The sequence below is a fragment of the Lygodium microphyllum genome, chromosome 14 (genome assembly GCF_053477565.2).
Source record: "Lygodium microphyllum isolate KBCC chromosome 14, Lygodium_microphyllum_v1.1.10, whole genome shotgun sequence".
Taxonomy (NCBI): domain Eukaryota; kingdom Viridiplantae; phylum Streptophyta; class Polypodiopsida; order Schizaeales; family Lygodiaceae; genus Lygodium; species Lygodium microphyllum.
Genome location: NC_141148.1, coordinates 118022668 through 118039245, shown reverse-complemented (window position 1 = coordinate 118039245; position 16578 = coordinate 118022668). Strand labels below are relative to the sequence as shown.

General features: G+C 40.5%; 1 protein-coding gene across 6 annotated transcripts in view; it reads left to right on the top strand.

The window, feature by feature from the left end:
• LOC148026031 (uncharacterized) overlaps positions 1-13873 on the top strand; it is a 51204-nt gene extending 37331 nt beyond the window's left edge. For 5 of the 6 annotated variants that reach the window (XM_087693272.1, XM_087693271.1, XM_087693274.1 and 2 more), the window contains 10 exons: positions 2970-3113; positions 3191-3267; positions 3409-3704; positions 3936-3992; positions 4086-4254; positions 4345-4402; positions 4483-4568; positions 11259-11315; positions 13302-13543; positions 13666-13873. In XM_087693272.1, coding sequence (XP_087549398.1) covers positions 2970-3113; positions 3191-3267; positions 3409-3704; positions 3936-3992; positions 4086-4254; positions 4345-4402; positions 4483-4568; positions 11259-11315; positions 13302-13403 — 1046 coding nt within the window. In that variant the 3' untranslated portion in view covers positions 13404-13543; positions 13666-13873. The remainder of the gene's footprint in view (positions 1-2969; positions 3114-3190; positions 3268-3408; positions 3705-3935; positions 3993-4085; positions 4255-4344; positions 4403-4482; positions 4569-11258; positions 11316-13301; positions 13544-13665) is intronic. The other variant, XM_087693277.1, reaches the window with a different exon arrangement.
• The last annotated feature ends 2705 nt before the right edge of the window (positions 13874-16578 follow it).

Genomic DNA, 16578 nt, shown 5'->3' with positions numbered 1-16578 from the left:
GAAGACGAAATGAAAAGCAAAGCCCCCTTGTTATCAAGGGCCACAAGGCCTTCAGAAATTCTATTCAATTGCATTTTATGCCAGAAAGGGTATTGGATCTTTTGGAATTGAAGGGATAGGATATGAGAGGGAGAGAACGATCTTTTAGACCTATTCGAGCAAGAACTGACAAAGAAAGAATACACAAGGGCCTTGAGGTCTAAGACCATCTCGATCATCACCAAATCTGTTGCTCCTTAGAAGACGAAATGAAAAGCAAAGCCCCCTTGTTATCAAAGGCCTTCAAAAATTTGACTTGATTGCGTTTTGTGTAAGAGAACCTCACCATAGGCCTAAAAGGCACTCCTTCTAACCGGTCGTATAGACTGCTTAGTGTTCATTTATTTGCTCAAGTACCTTGCATAATGGACTAACCACTCAGCCATGGGGCCATATTGGATGGCTATGAACCATAGGCCATAGGCCAAACCAAATTAGACAGAGGCCTTTACAATTCGGATGTGGAAGCCACACACAATGTGATGACGCTTTAGACTCGGATGACAGAGCCTCACAATGTGATGACACCTTGACTCGGATGTGTTATCTCAATTTTCATAGCATGCCTTATCTATTTCAAACAACAATAAATCCTTGACAGCCGTGTATTCATTCTAACACTAAGGCCAACACATTAATGACTCGACCTATGAGCTCCAAGTCTTGGACGCAGGCTTTCAATCAGCCACACATTGGCTACTCAGCCTTTGCATTGCCTTAATCGAGCTGGGCTACATGATGCCCAGTTGCCCTTGGGCCATCACATTATTTGGCTGCCATTAACTTGGACAACCCTGGTCCTTCTCTTCACACACCGTCGAAGGCCCACCCACTCGGACGACTCTCCTCCATATGCTCAGTACCTCAGTCTGCATGCCTTCTTCTTCACATTTCTCCGCTACGTCCTAATTCAGACACATATCAAATCGGCTGCCATCCTCCTTCCATTCGTCCATCTTTGTTTCATTCGAACGCAGGTTGGAAGCCATAGGCCTTGGTTTTCGGATGAACATGATCATTCGACCCACATGTTAGCTAATTGGCCTATGTATTTGCCATTCGTCTCATATGATTTTATTAGCAATACTTTTCTCCTTAGCCTAGCTAGTGTAGACTCAAACGGATATATTACCAGCTTGACCACCCTATTAGCTCAGCCTATAAGGCCAAGGCCCACACGCGATCCCTCTTGACACGAGTGCAACCGAAGGGTCAAGTATGAACTTTCTTCACAATGCAGCGAGCTGATGATATTCTACAAGCCACCGCTCTTAGATCCTCAGGTATAGGGAACAACCTTTGGACCTTTCGCCCTTTTGTTATGGTCACTTGTTGTACACCATTTCAAAGGACTTCTTGTTCGGAAACTGGACTTTGCAAGCATGGAGTCCCCTCCACAAGCCACTCGTTTGTCCATGGCATTGAACTTCTTGTTGTAAAGGAGCAATGAAAGAATAGTGATGATCTATTGAGGAAATCATAGAATTAGAAACTGTCAAGCTCTTGTTCAATTCTTTCTTCTTATCATCTTCACCTCACTAGAAGGCAACACATGACCATACCTTCCACATTGATAACATAAGAGCTCATCATTTGGCTTTTGAAATTGTGTCAAGGTATGGAATGAGCTAGAACTTAAGACCCAACATTCCAGTTACAGCAACCGATTGAGCCTTGGACTTAGAAGACCCGCGATTTGATACTATAGTCACCTTGTTTGGAGACTAAAATACACCAACTTATTCTCTAGGGTTAACAATGAGGCTATGATGGCTTGATGGAGAATCCCTAGGGGTACTGACATGAAGAATACCACGAGGATGGGAAGACCTAGTTCTACAATCCACCATGCAATATATTACACTATCATAATTCTATTGTAAGAGCTAGCCCAATGGGGCTAAATAAGAAGCAACAACCTTTGGGTAATTCTTTGGGATATACTGTCTTAGCCATCAAGGGTACTTATCTAGGCACCATTGCATTGATAATGTACATCTTGGAACCACAAACTCTAGGGCCCAATGCACTAGTGTAATGCCTTGTTGCTTTACATGTGTAGCCTAGCTAGAACCAAGAGCATCACACCTTGGTCTTGCCAAGATATTGATACTTTGCATGATTTGGAACTACTCAGAATATTACTTGTGGAGTACTTGGGGGCTCATGAACCCTTTCCTCCATTCCCTAAATCTACATTCTTGCACTTGTGCAAGAAGATCTCCTCATGGTGGCACCCCAATAGTATTTTCTTGCACAAAGAACCTAGGGAAAGATAGTTGGACATCACACTAGGACTCCAAGGCTATAGTGAGTATCCCTAGTGGGGATTAGGAGACTCTACTTCTGGACTTGTCCATCCGGAGACTGCAATCACAAAGGGATCAGGTGGGTATCTTCATAAACTGTTATGATCAAGTTATACGCATGGTACCTTCAACCAACCCACCCACCTTGAGCTACATATCTCAAAAGTTATTGTGGTCACCAAGAATTGGTGCATGACTAAATGGTAACCACCCACATAAGGAACTTGAGCTCTTAAGGAACACAAAGTTGACCAACCTGAGCTGCAACACACCTCTAGTCATTTGACAACTTTATTCTCTGTTCTTTAATGACCAGTCAGAACTATCTACTGGTATGTGGAGAAGGCGCACATTGTGAGGTACATGTAAAATAGAGTTTTTTTTGGGGCATGCTCTTTGAAGAAGCCGGCTCTTTATTTGCAGTTGGTTGTTTAGGATATCACAGTTTCAAGATGAGGCTATGAAGCTTGCATATGGCTAATGTTTACTCTCAGTTTTCAATTTGACTCTTTGACAACTTTATTTATGTCGTAAATCTTTTGATTGTGGAATTGTAGTATGAGCTTGTCTATAAGATGACGTGCTGTGGCAAAGTCTTAATTGTTAATATGATGTTTACAGGGTTTTCAACAAAGTTTTGGATTGGAGATATGGCTGCAACATTTTACCTATGGAATCCTTTTGCAATTGTTAGTTGTGTGGGTGGATGCACCTCATCTATAGAAAATGCTACTATTCTATTGGCTCTTTATGGAGCCGTGTCAGGTGAGATCCCCACTTTAAGTATGGGTCCTTTGTGTTAGGTAGATAAATTCCAGAGAAGGTACTATGTTTGATTACAGGGAACGTGCCACTGGCGAGCTTTGGATGGGTTATGGCAACACACTTTTCTCTTTACCCCGTGATTCTTCTAATCCCTGTGAGAAACCACATTTTTATTGTGATCTTATTTATTTAAGTAGTATCTGCATTAAGTCATTAGTCAACCCTCTGTGCAATTTATGATTGAGCTGTTCGATTTTGAATTTTATCACTTTTTTCTATGCCTGGCCTTTTGCAGATAGTGTACACTATGACTTTTGGTGTCGACCATCCACCAAAGAAGTTGTTTAAAATCGTTAGTTTCCTCAAGGCATCTCAGACTGAAGCAGAAGACATCCAAGCACTCAAAATAGAGAGAAATGAGAAGGCACAAATATCTGAACAAGGAGTTTTACTGGAGGATTATCCCTATAATTTCAAGGCTAAAGCTCTTAAAGACTTGATTGTTTGGTCATTTTTATGGTGGGCATACATCTTAGCCCTGTGCACAATTTCAGTGGGAAGAACGAGTGGACTCAAGGAGATATTTGCTGAGTAAGTGTTTTTTGTTTTTTTTTTTTGGGGGGGGGGGGGGGGGGGTTTCCAATCTTTTGGTTGTGAAATGCTTCTACTGAATGTTCAGTCTCTGGTCAATATCTGCAACTCCTAGTGGTTCTATGTCGTTTGCAACCTATTGGTTTTGATTTGATGCCATTGCTGGCCAGAGGCTTAGTGCACAACACACAAGGTAATGCCCTTGTTAAATACTGGTATACATGTTTGCAGGACTTACGGCTTTATTTTGACTGTGGAAGACCTTTCACCAAACCTGGGCGTGTTTTGGTGAGTCCTGGCCAGGTTCTCTACTACTCTAGTACTGAATGCTTTCTTCCTGGGCCTAGATTGTCCAACTGAATAGGTTACTTTTTATTGCAGGTATTTTTTCACCGAAGTTTTTGATTTCTTCAGACCATTTTTTCTATTGGTCTTTCATGCTAATGTGCTGTTCATGATTTTACCCCTCACCATTCGGTTACATCATCGGCCCATCTTCCTTGCCTTCATTTTCTTGGCCATCTCTGCAATGCTCAAATCATATCCTTCAGTAAGCATCCAAAATATTGCAGCTTTGTGTTCTCATGCATTGCCTGTGCTTTATGTCATGTTTTGTGGTGATGTGTGCTGTATGTAACAGGTTGGTGATGCTGCCTTATATTTGGGTTTAATGCCACTTTTTTTGAATGAGCTTTCAGGTGATGGCCGTTCTTTGATTTTTTTCACTGGAAATTTTTAGCCTTGTCTGAATGTTTATATTCCATGTTTGCTTTTTCAGGAATGCGATTTACATTCTTCTTATTGAATGGTTATATCGGTGTGGCGCTTTTGAGTCCTGTGATGTACAACTTGTGGATATGGAGGGTATGATCTACTTTTACAAGAGTGATGCATTGCAGATGTACCTAATTCTTTCTTTTGGATTTTTGGTCAATGTTATATATTTTGGGTTCTTTATCATCAAACCTTTGTATACATGTCTATGATGCGGTCTTAGAATTTATCCAATTCATATTTAACCTGCAAAATGTAGTCCTATTCAGAAGCGGTACCTGTTTAAACACTCTCCACTGTTTCCCATGGGGGGAAAGCTAGCAGTTGATGCTTGTCTATTGTATCTTATATGAGTATAAAGCCTTCCCCAGCTTTGCCATTAACATGGCGGACCTTTGGTCCCCTAAATAGGCGGATTACACATGTAGCTTTTAGATAACTAAAGTTCAGGCTATAAAGCCTTGAATGACAGGCAGGCATGACAAGGCTAATCCCAATTAGTGCCACCATCAAATTGCTTATAAAAGCAGCACGTTAATTCTGCTTTGCCAGCATCAGCCTGGCACTGTTGTCGGCCACATAAGCTCTGTATGACCAGCTGTCGCTTATCTGACCTAAATCGGTAAGCTTGTTGTTGCAAAAAAGAGGATAGGGCTGCTGACCATTTTTAGCCTTCCCTCTCTAATGGTGTCTCCAAGAAATAGTTATTGAATAACTCATGAAGGCAAACCTAAGTAGGACAATAACTTGAATGTGTAGTAGGAGCTAGTGATAGGCACACCAATTGATGCAGATGGCAGTGAGGAGATAGAAAGACAAAAAACGTAGCCTTGCAGGAGAGAGAGAGACTAAAAACGCAGGCAGGACAGTCTGCAGGAGAGAGAGACTAAAAACGCAAGCAAGACAACCTGTAGGAGAGAGAAAACTGCCAGTCGACAGCCTGCAAGAAGCAAACGCAGGGCTATGATGATGTGGCAGGCTGTACGACAGCAGGTTTGCACGGGAACAGCAGTTGCCTGGCTGGAATCAGCTCCAAACTGCGTGAAGAGGGCCGGAAATCAGGTGCCAACTGATGAAGACAGCAATGGACAGCTTCGGCTGAGATGTCCTCCGCGAACAAGGTGTGGGCAGCAAGCTAAAACACCTGTAATCTGCAAAAACGAGATTATTGAGTTTGAATGGAGGGCAACATACATATTTATAGAAAGTTTGGGCCCTCCCAAGTGGGTTTGTGCTTATGGGACACAGAAACTCTCTAGGATCGCGTTTTTTAAAGATTTACTAGGTTTCTTCATTAATTAATCAAGTTTTGGGCTGTGTAAGTAAAGCTAATACATTTTTAGCTTAACGCCTGTTGTGTAGGCAAGGGGGGGATGTCATTACGAGGCATGGGATGTGAGTATTAGAGTCCCTTCTTACATATGTCTACAAGCCACTTGAACCACCCCTCCTCGATGTTGGAGGGTGCTAAATGACCTTGCCCCTGCTACCACCTACTCAAACTCCTCGCCCATAAGCACATTGATTGTGAGTTTTACAAGTATCTGATCCTATAATGTCTCTATAGAGCTTTGCAAAACTCATCTTCTCGTCCATCTCCTAATGTACACTCGGAATGTCGCTTGTGAACTTGAATGTATCAACATTCTCCTACACAATGCACATAAGATTCTAAATGCTAAAGTCTAAATTGTAAAGTATAAACTTCAAAGTTTAAACAGTAAATTTTAAATTTTATGGTTAAGTATTTACTTGCTTTGGACTACCCATGCTCATCATAGGCCTTATCATGCGTAAGTTAGTGTGGCAATAAACTAGTTGCTCTAACTATCAGGTGCAAAGTCGATTGTGAATCTTCATGTGAATGAGAGAATATGCACTCCAGTTTCTCTTACATGCACTTGAAGAGCAATCCTGAGCAAGGACTCTTATGGCTAAGAGCTGAGGGGTCTCCAATGCGTATCCAATTTTTTCCCACCAAAATAAAGGCTTCACCAGTAACTCTCTTCTCCAACAAGTGGAAGAAGCTAAAGCCACATGTCCTCTCTGATCCGCATAGTATCCTAGCTCCTCCAGCACTGCATTGTGGTCATCCATAGGGACTACATGAGTCAAATAAGCAAGGTGGTCCGAACCAAGCTCTTTATTATCCATGACTGTTGAGGACTTGTAGGCCAAATGTGCCAATGCGGCAAAACCATGTATGGGCTTATGCATCCATGCTCATCTCCTCTTGCTATCTCTAGAACATGTGCACATTGTGTCTCTGATCATCGTGCAGGTACGTGTCTCCACTAATGCCGCTCTAAAGAAGTGAATAAGAAGGCCCATGGTGGACCCCTTGCAATCACTCATATGTAACACCTTATAAAAGGGAGTCACGATAATGACGTCACAGATTTTTTGCCAAAACTGCTCACTAAGGCACAAGCGTTGCATGGCTTTGGTCTCCTTTGTCTCATGCTCATCTCACTCATTCCATAGAGTGGACACCACTGTCTAGTGCAAGGCTTGGCACAACCGCACCTCATAAATGCGCTCGAGCAACAACCATATGTAAGTAGGCTTTTTCAACTCGAGTGTGCTATATTCACGATACATCACAAGCACCTTTACCTTTACTTGAAGAAGGTGTCAACTGATGTAGCTTTGCAGACCATCCACTTTGCCCACTTGAGCTTCCCAATGTTCTCCATGAGCAAGTCCAAACAATGACTTGCACATGGAGTCTACACAATCGTGGGGAACTCGGCCTTAAATAAATGGCCCATGTGTTGACAATTTGATGCATTGTTGGTAACAACTTGCACCACATTTGAGGGGCCCACCTACAACCACAAATTATAACTAACAATACTTAGAGGTTAGAGAGCAAAAGAGAGAGTTGAGCCTTGCAAGTTTCATCTTTGGAAGTCTTTTTGAAAGGTAGAGCTCGAGTGGAAGTACACAAGCGGAAGCAAGAGCTATGCGGATGGAGCAAGAGCGCGAGACTCCATATGTGGGAACATCAATAGTCACAATGTGTGACCAATCTTCCCTTATTCAAATGTCACTGAAATAATAAAGAATGAAGTGACAATGATAGGCGTCTGCCACTTGCAATGTGCAAGTGTGTGGGTACTATCAATATAACGAATACACGAGCGGTTAGGCACAGGCACCTTTACTCCCAATAACCTCACTTAAAAGAGAATGTATCCCTCGTAAGGAGAGAACAAGAAAAAAGTGACAACAGACAATTGTACATAAAGTACAATAGGATGAGGCAAGACATTATCTCATCCAATGCGCATCAGCTTCCTAAGAAAGGCAAAACACTCTGTTGAGAGACTCTTAGTGAGTAGATCTACAGGATTTTGGTCAGTTGAGATCTTGATAAGCTTAATAGACTTGTCCTAAACAACCTCTTGGATAGAATGCAATGTAAAGATCTCATCGGTAATACCAAGGTTTGCCACCAGACGGCCTAACCAAAGAGCCTCCTTACAAGCCCTAGTGGTTGCAACATACTCTGCCTTTGTAGTAGATGGGGCTGTGTTTTTTTGCACCTTGGATATTTAAGAAATAGCACCTCTAGCAAAGGTGAAGATATAGCCAGAGGTGGGCTTCCTACTATTTGCATGTCTTACATAATTAGAGTTAGTGTATCTCACAGCTCTTGTATCTTGGCCACCATAATATATGCATATATCTGCAGTACCCTTAAGGTACCTCATGATACCATCCTTCGCGGATCCCAATGCTACTTGTCAAGTGTAGCCATGTAGTGTGCCACAACTCCCACTACAAATGCTATGTCAGGACAAGTGGCTATCATGGCATACATCAAACTGCCCAATGTATTAGGAATATTGGCTATCTTGGCTTCTGTATATGAAACTGCTCAAGGATTTTCTAGTTGTACTCCTTTTACAATAAGTAAAGGAGCTTCTTAGAGTGATTAAGCGTTATGTTTATCCCAACTTCCAAGATTATGTGAGGCCCGCCGTCTCATGTCATTCATCTCAAAGCTCTTCTGAAGTTGACCTTTGAAGGCATCCAACGCATCAAACCACTCCCTACAATTAGCATATCATCCACATAAAGTACCAAAATCATAAGGTTGCCATCATGGGCATTTGTTATGTATAAACACGGATCCATATCACTACTTGTATATCCTTGTGAATGCATTAAAGTATCAAACTTGTGGTACCATTTCCTAGGTGCTTGCTTAAGGCCATAAAGTTTCTTTTTAAACTTGCACATTAGGTGTTCTGTGTCTTTTTTCTCAAAGCCCTCAAGTTACTATATATAAATCTCATTATGCAACTCTGCATGTAAGAAAGTCATTTCTGACATCCATCTAATAGAGGTCCAAATCAAGTTGCGCAACCAAAGCCAAACCAAAGCCAAAACTAGGTATAGGGTAGTCATCTTTACGACAGGAGAAAAGACTTCATCGAAGTCAACACCATGCTCTTGATTAAAACCCTTAGCAACCAATCTTGCCTTATAGGTTGGCTTGGGGCATCCAAGGGTACTCTTTATATATTTACTTTCATGGCAAAGCATGTTTTCCACTAGGTAAAGGAATCAACTCTCGAGTCAGTAGCTACTTTCCAACTTGAAAAAACCCGCACAATAGCCATGCAACAACGACAGATCCTTGACCTCAAGTAGGAATTAAAAGCTAAGGAAGACATGGAAGAAAGCTACAAGTAGCGGCTCGAGGATGAGAATCAAGAATTGGTGCAGATGCAGCGGGAATATAAGCTCCTCCTGATGCAACATGGAGAATTGGAGGCGAAAACTGCCAACATCGGGCAAATGATGGAGGAATTAAATGGCAAAGAGGAGGAGAGAAAGCGAGAGAGGGAGCAGCAGCAAAAGGAGATCGAGTCTATGACCGATCAACTACACTTGGGAAGGAAAGAGCACGCAACTATGAGTAGAGAACTCAAAGCCCAGGAGCAGAAGCTCATAATCCTGGCACAGAAACAGGAGGAAAGCATGGAAGGAATGAACAAAAGAGTAGAGAAATGGCCAGCACAGAACGAGAAACGGGTGTGACATGCTTTGACGAGTCGAGAGTGCAGCAAACTACCAATGCCCGATGCCGAAATCTGATGAATAAGCTGAGGCAGCAACAATGGCAATACTGGATACCAAACATAGCAGTTTTGGGGCAGGAGAGGGATGTAGAGACCAAACACAGCAATGTTGAGATGGCCGACAGAAAAATGCTGATGCCAGGCCGCTAGGTGGCAGTAGGAGAGCTGGCTATGCAATAGAGCTATTGCTGTAGGCTGGAGATGCAAACACAGCAGGAGAAGGTGAACAGATGCCAAAGCAATAGTGGCACAGCTTGGCCGGAGGTTGGCGATGAAGGTGGAGAGATGAGGTAGGGACTAGGGTGGCAGCATGTGATGATGGCGATGAGAAGAAGATGATAGCAATGAGTGTTGGAAAGCTGGGATTGAATGTGGAATGATATGGATAATTGTGGCAATGCCCATGATTCCCTTTTATAGATATTAGAACTTTTTGAGCCAATTATCCTGGGAAAGAGCTACAAATTTGTTTATTATACTCTAATATAATAGAAGAGTTTAGTTTGGGGGCTGTATGAGAGCCAAAGGAATTTAGCTGAAAACGATGAGTCTATCTTGTAGCCTAATTCTGAGTAGCTTAACATGGTCTACAAATGTTTCTATGTGGAGGAATCAGTGTCCCCTAGATGCAAAATGCTTCCATCAATTGGGTCTTGTATCATGTCTTCTTATCAACTTTAATGTATGCTTTTGAAGTTTTGATTGGTAGTCCAAGGCATTGATCCATTATATGTTTATTATACTTCAATTTAATAGAGGAATTCAGTCTGGGGCCTGTACTAGAACCAAAGAAATTTAGCTGAAAAGGTTGAGTTTATCTTGTAGGCTAATTCTAAGTAGCTTAATGTGATTGACACATGTTTCTTTATCAAGGAATCACTTTGCCCTAGATGCAAAATGCTTCCATGGATTTTTGGGTCTTGTAACATGTCTTCTTATCGACTTTAATGTAAGCTTTTGAAGATCTGACTGATAATCCAAGTCATTGATCCATTATATCTGTTGATCAGGATCTAATAAGGTTTCTTTATCATCCAATAATTTTGTCTATTGGTTTGTTAAAACTTGTTGGAACATTGGTCCTTGTAAAAGAGACCACTAAATAGTTGTAAAGGACAAACGGTTTTGAAATTTGGCTTGTTAATATACTCATGTTCAACCTTGATGTATTCTTATCGACTTTCAACCTCAAATTTGCTTTGCAGTGACTTTAGTGTGTTGATTGAGATTGTCATAAACTCAAAACCAAGCTCTGCAGTGATATTTTACACAGGAATCGCTTCAAGAAATTTCCTCAGGGAGAACAGAAGAGCCTAGTATGAATTATGGCAGTATAGGCTAATGTTGAAGAAAACAAATAGTAAAATATCAATGAATACAAACTATAGAAGGGTTCATGTGCTAGCCTGTTTAGGCTACAACTGCTCCCGCCAAGCATCATTGGTCTAACGAAAATCAACGATGCTTCTTAATTGGATGTTGTGGGCTGTTATGGTTTCTTGTTAATGCGCACACAATACATCCATGGGGCTCTGTTATCATGAATAAAGCATCTTTATAGCTTGCATCCTATTTCAATACATGGCTTTAATTTTCATTTAAGAACAGGAGAATCCACAATTGCTTGGATCATAAAATTCATGTGATCTATTTGAGTTCTCATTTTACTTCTCTCTTTTTTGGGCAGGGAACTGGAAATGCGAATTTTTACTTTGCCATGGCTCTTGCATATGCATGCATTCAGGTCAGTGACAGACTATTTAATGAAATTTACATCTTGAATGCATTAGATCAGTATGGTCCTTTGGTGTCTGAACTCAAATATTGTGATAGTTGCATTCGCTCTTTTGGAGTCTAAATCAAAGTTAAGGGAAGATTTTGAAGGTTAAATCAGTTGTGGCTTGTTGTATGCTTGCTGTAAGTTATAGCATTGGTTTGTCCCTCTAGGGCTTTTTGTGAGATGCTACTAGTAGAATTCCATTTATCTGGTAAAAAGTCCATAATATTAGTGACCTACTAGCGGAGATTGTTTCTTCACTTCCGCTTCATCCTTGAGGAGCCATCTGTGTGCTTATTGCGAGACGTATCTAGTTTCTGTGCAGGATTGGGACATCCATGGCTCCACACTTCTTCTTGTCATTGTTGTCTGTTGGTACTCACAACATTTATTGAGTGTCGAGGGGGTAGTAAAAGTATGTATGTTACTGTAAAATGTGTTTAAGGGTTTCCTGGGAAGGTGTCGTGGTGAATTCTCTCAGCTTTTGTATATGTCGACTCTCTCAAGTCTGCTTCATTTGTAGCCCTTACAAAGGCACTCCATTTGGCATCCACATTCACATCAATTCATGGCATTGTTGTTTGCTTTTGGTTGATACTATGCCCTTGGTACCTACTTGTGAGGTGGATCGCTTTGGAATAACTTACATGTAATCATATTCATCATTAAGTTACTTTCGCTTGTCCTCGTTGCTCTTGTTTATGTTGCCATTGTCAACTTGGTGCATGATCTTGCGACGTTGTGAACACACACATTCTCTCTCTCTCCAAGTTCTCCAGAACAGCACGCACTTAATCAAGATGGTGTATGAATGGGCTTTCTTTGTATCCAATTCATCTTGTTGAGCTGCATCTTTTTCTGCTCAATTGATGATTCCTGCTTGTGGCCATGACCACAAGATATAGGATTGCTTTAGCTTTGTCAACAAGGCTGGAAACTTCTCCCTAGTGCCCACCAAACAATGGGTTATATTCCTGTAACAATAGAGCATATGATTGCACATATCCAAAGGAAAAGGACTTGCACATGGAATGTGATGTACCTAAGTTGGATGTACATATGTACTTGTTGTTGACCTCAAGATGCTTATTATCTGCAATATGCACTATCAAAATGTTGTGAAGCATTTGCATCTGCATCTACATTCATGGAATGCTTGTCGGCTGTCCACTGTCCCTTAGGGTCCTGATATGTATAAGAGGGAATATCTCCTATCCAGTTTCTTGAAATAGGCTGCCTTGCAGTCTTTGTTGGAAACAGTTGAAACTGTGCATCATCTTTCTTTTTATCGTTTTTGTATGGTGGGCTTTGGCACTTTTCTTTACTTTTCCACTGAATAAACATCCCCAACCTGCTTTGACGTTTTTCAACTATGGTATCGGTTCTGGCTTCTCAACATGTATTCTGTTTAAAACTAATGATCTAGGAAGAGGCTGATGTCCTTAAATTCTCTATTAATACAGCATACACCATAGGATAACTGTGCTTGTTCTTGAAATAGAAGTTAATAATTGGCAATTCATGGCCTTGTAAGTCTTTTTAATGGCCTTGGAATTAGAAACAGGTTCCTAGTTAATGACTCTGGGAAAAGTGAAAAAGTAAGTTTGGCAAACTTGGAATGGTTGAGATAACTGATATTGGATGATCAGGAACACTCCAGGAAGATTGATAAATGAGATGCTTAGATGTTGGATGATTATGGCAGATTTTTGCAGATGAGTTTCCATGATTAGTAGAGTTGATATATGCATGGCGTTCACCATCAATAGGGGCTGATAGCATGTTACTTCTTCATTGGCTTGACGATGCATGTGCCACTCATATACTCTGACATTTGAATCATGAGATCCCCTTTAACCACTTGGCTATAAGTGTTTGAAGAGACACCTGCATGCACCTTCTCTATCTCGGAAAGTTCCTGAGCCACCACTATATTGTTTTATGTTTATGCAGTTGATATTGATAGTGGAGAGCGTCAGCACAATTTTGATATACGATAGAAACCTTGTCAAACTGAAGCGGTCAGAGTTAAAAGACATTGGTGAAAAAAGATAAGGTGTTCTAAATTAAGCAGCCATTTTTGCTGCTTGCAAGACTGTCTTTCCAGCTTTCTGTACCATTTCTTCCAAACTGCCATGGAGTGTGCAAATACATTATGCTTCTGAACAATCTGCAAACAAGGATAGGTTGGGAAGGTAATAATTTGGGATAGATGCTGAAGTAATCTTTGCTTCAAAGCTCTGTTGCTCTTTTACATGACACATCTCAAACTTGAACAAGTTGTTTATGCTGACTACTCATTTACGTGTCTTTTCAGAATGGAAACTGGACAAAATTGAGGTGGATTCTTGATTCACAAGCTTGGGAAATACTGGGGTCATTGAAGTCATTTGGAGTCTTTCCTACAATGTCAACTGGACATGTAGTTTTTATCTCAGTTCTAGTCGTTCCCCTCTCTGCGGTTGAACAGAAGGTTGTATGGACAATCTATCTTATTTCTGTGTATTAAAAACATCGTTTGGCAATATGGTCACCTAATTCACTTCTAAAAAACTCACTTTTTCATGTTACGATGAGACCTCTCTCATGTTGGAATTAAGCATGGTGGCATCCATCTGTTGGCTTGCATAGCAGCCTAGAAGAACCATAAGATCAGGGAAGAGGGATTCTGATCAAAGGAGAGACAAAAGAAAGATTAAAATCTTCCTAGTTTCTTGGCTATTGAGGAGACATGAGATTGGGTAAGAGTTCCTTTGGGATGTGCTTTGTGTATATACTAATACCGGCCTTAGTAGCATCTTGTGGGTTGAATTCCTTTGAGATATTGAGGAGCATGCCCTTGCTAGCCAAATATTTTTGTTCTCTGGAGGTCAAAGGGTTTCTCTTTATGGGCCAAGTGGAGTGCCTCTTACATAAGCTGTTAGCTAAGTCGCAAGGTAACATCTCACGAGTCCTAGGGTGGGTTTTTTTACAGAGGTTTATATGAGTTCCCACTAGTCCTAGGGTTGGTGTAGGTTTGCTTGAATTAGGTGACCGTCTTGGAATATTGGCGGAATCGCTATCAACTTTTCAAGCTTAATATTTTCATAATGAATTTGCATGTGGGTGGTAGTTGAATAGGTATTCTCATTGTTGTGCTAGATATACTTGAGGGTGTTTGCAATACGCTTTGGTTTGTTGTTGATTCATTGATTGAGTTCATTGGAAATGGTGAATGGCTTGTTTTACAGAATAAAGGGTCCTTGCAATAGTTTCTTATTAGCATGTTTTACATCTTCAAATCCGTTACCATAGTTGAATATGCATCTCACTTAATAGGTCAGTAAACTAAGTAGTGCTTTAAGTGCATTGTTTTATAGGTAATTGTGACCCCTTTATCATTGAGAGCAATTTAGGACATAGTGATGCCCAATTTTAATTATGACAATCCAGAGATTGACATTGTGAGCTAGATTCACGATTAAGCAAGATTGCAAGAGGAGGCCAAAATGGAACTTTTAGAAAATTTTCAGTATTGCCACTAATGCTAAGGAGGCCACCTCATGTTTCCTAAATATGCATTGGCATTGATGACATGCTAGATTGGTTTACAACGTTTTGGATTTCATTCTGGCTTGAAATTTTGTTGGGAATCAATGGTGGGGTGGGTGGGGGAACCCTCTTCCCTTTTTTTTCCTTTTGGCGTTTCATGTATAGCTTTAGGCTACTTTTATAATAGGGAAGACTAGAGTGTTTCAAATAGCATCTTCCCAATAGACAAAATTTGAGGGAGCCACTTTGTAGGATGGGAGTACATGGGAGCTGGGTGGAGAGTAAAGAAGGATATCCAAAACAACCATCATAGATAGGAAAAAGAGTTAGCTTGTCCAAACCTAACTTTGCATGGGACCCAATGCCATGATTGTAATAGTAGTGCTCTCTCTTGCTACTTTTATGATAGGAAGGGGTAGATGGATTTAGATAGCATCTCCCCAATGGACAATATTTGAGAGTGCCACTTTGTAAGATGGAGTACATGTGAGATATCTAAAATTATTGACATAGATAGGAAAAAGAGCAAGCTTGTCCAAGGCTAGTTTTGCATAGGGCCTAGTGCCATGGTATGTAATAGCAGTGTACTCCCTTGCTAGCTCACTTCCTCTCATCAGTTCTCAAATACTATCTTGATTTCTCTAATGAGAAGAACGAGAGTATTTTACAAACATATCAATTTAAGGAATTTCAAACAATTTGGCATAATATGAAGGGCAAATACACTAAGACCAATGGGACGAGAGGGTTGACATTTAGTGCTTACGTTAATTCATTTGTTCCAAAACTCACGAGTATATTTTTGACGTTTTGAAGGGTTTAAGCATGTTTTCAAAAAAGCAAGTATATAATAAGAAAGTTCTTTTGGTTAAATTGTTCATCATTAGTTTAGTTTGCATAATAGGCATGCTAAATGGTGATAATCTTGCGTTGTGGTGGTACTAACAATGGTTTTGAGATCCTGATGTGATAAGCTCACTATATATCTCTTCAAGATTTGGTAACATTGAATTTGTGAGGAGCATATTGTACATGTTGACTACAAGGTCCAAATAATTTTGGCCTTGATATGGCATGAATCACCTATTTTGGTCCATCTTTATTGTGGTACACCTCTTTGTTGCCCAAAAAGTGTTGAAACGTTTGAAATCTATCCCTACCAACTCATTCCTTTGTAGGATGATAAACATTAACTCTAATTGTTTTGGTATAAGTGATGTTAATTCTCATAAGAGCTTGCTTTGCAAGAATTTGGTACATTTCAGAATAATGATGGTCAGAGAGAGAAATTAGATATTTTGATTATGCCAATAGGATTGGGGGTCCAAAGCAAGTTAGTTTCGCTTTGTAACTTCTAGTTCAATTTGGCATGTTGCATGTCCAATCAAGTAGGGCCATTAGTTCTTGGTTATGATTACTAATCATTTTGATATGAGTATCATTGTGAATGAAGGGTATCTTGGCTCTTAAAAGGGAGACCTAGATTTGTTTTCTCCTAGTATAATTGCCATAGTTTAGCTTGTGCATATCTTGGCTTTTTATATTTTTGAAATATAAAAAAGCATAGAATTGGCCTACTCATTGAGACCCTTCAATTGATACCCCTATGGCACCTGTTTGAAGTTTATTTGCATTCTTACACATTCTTTGGTGCCATATGTCTTTGATTCAACACACTTTATGTTGAGTTAGTTCCAAG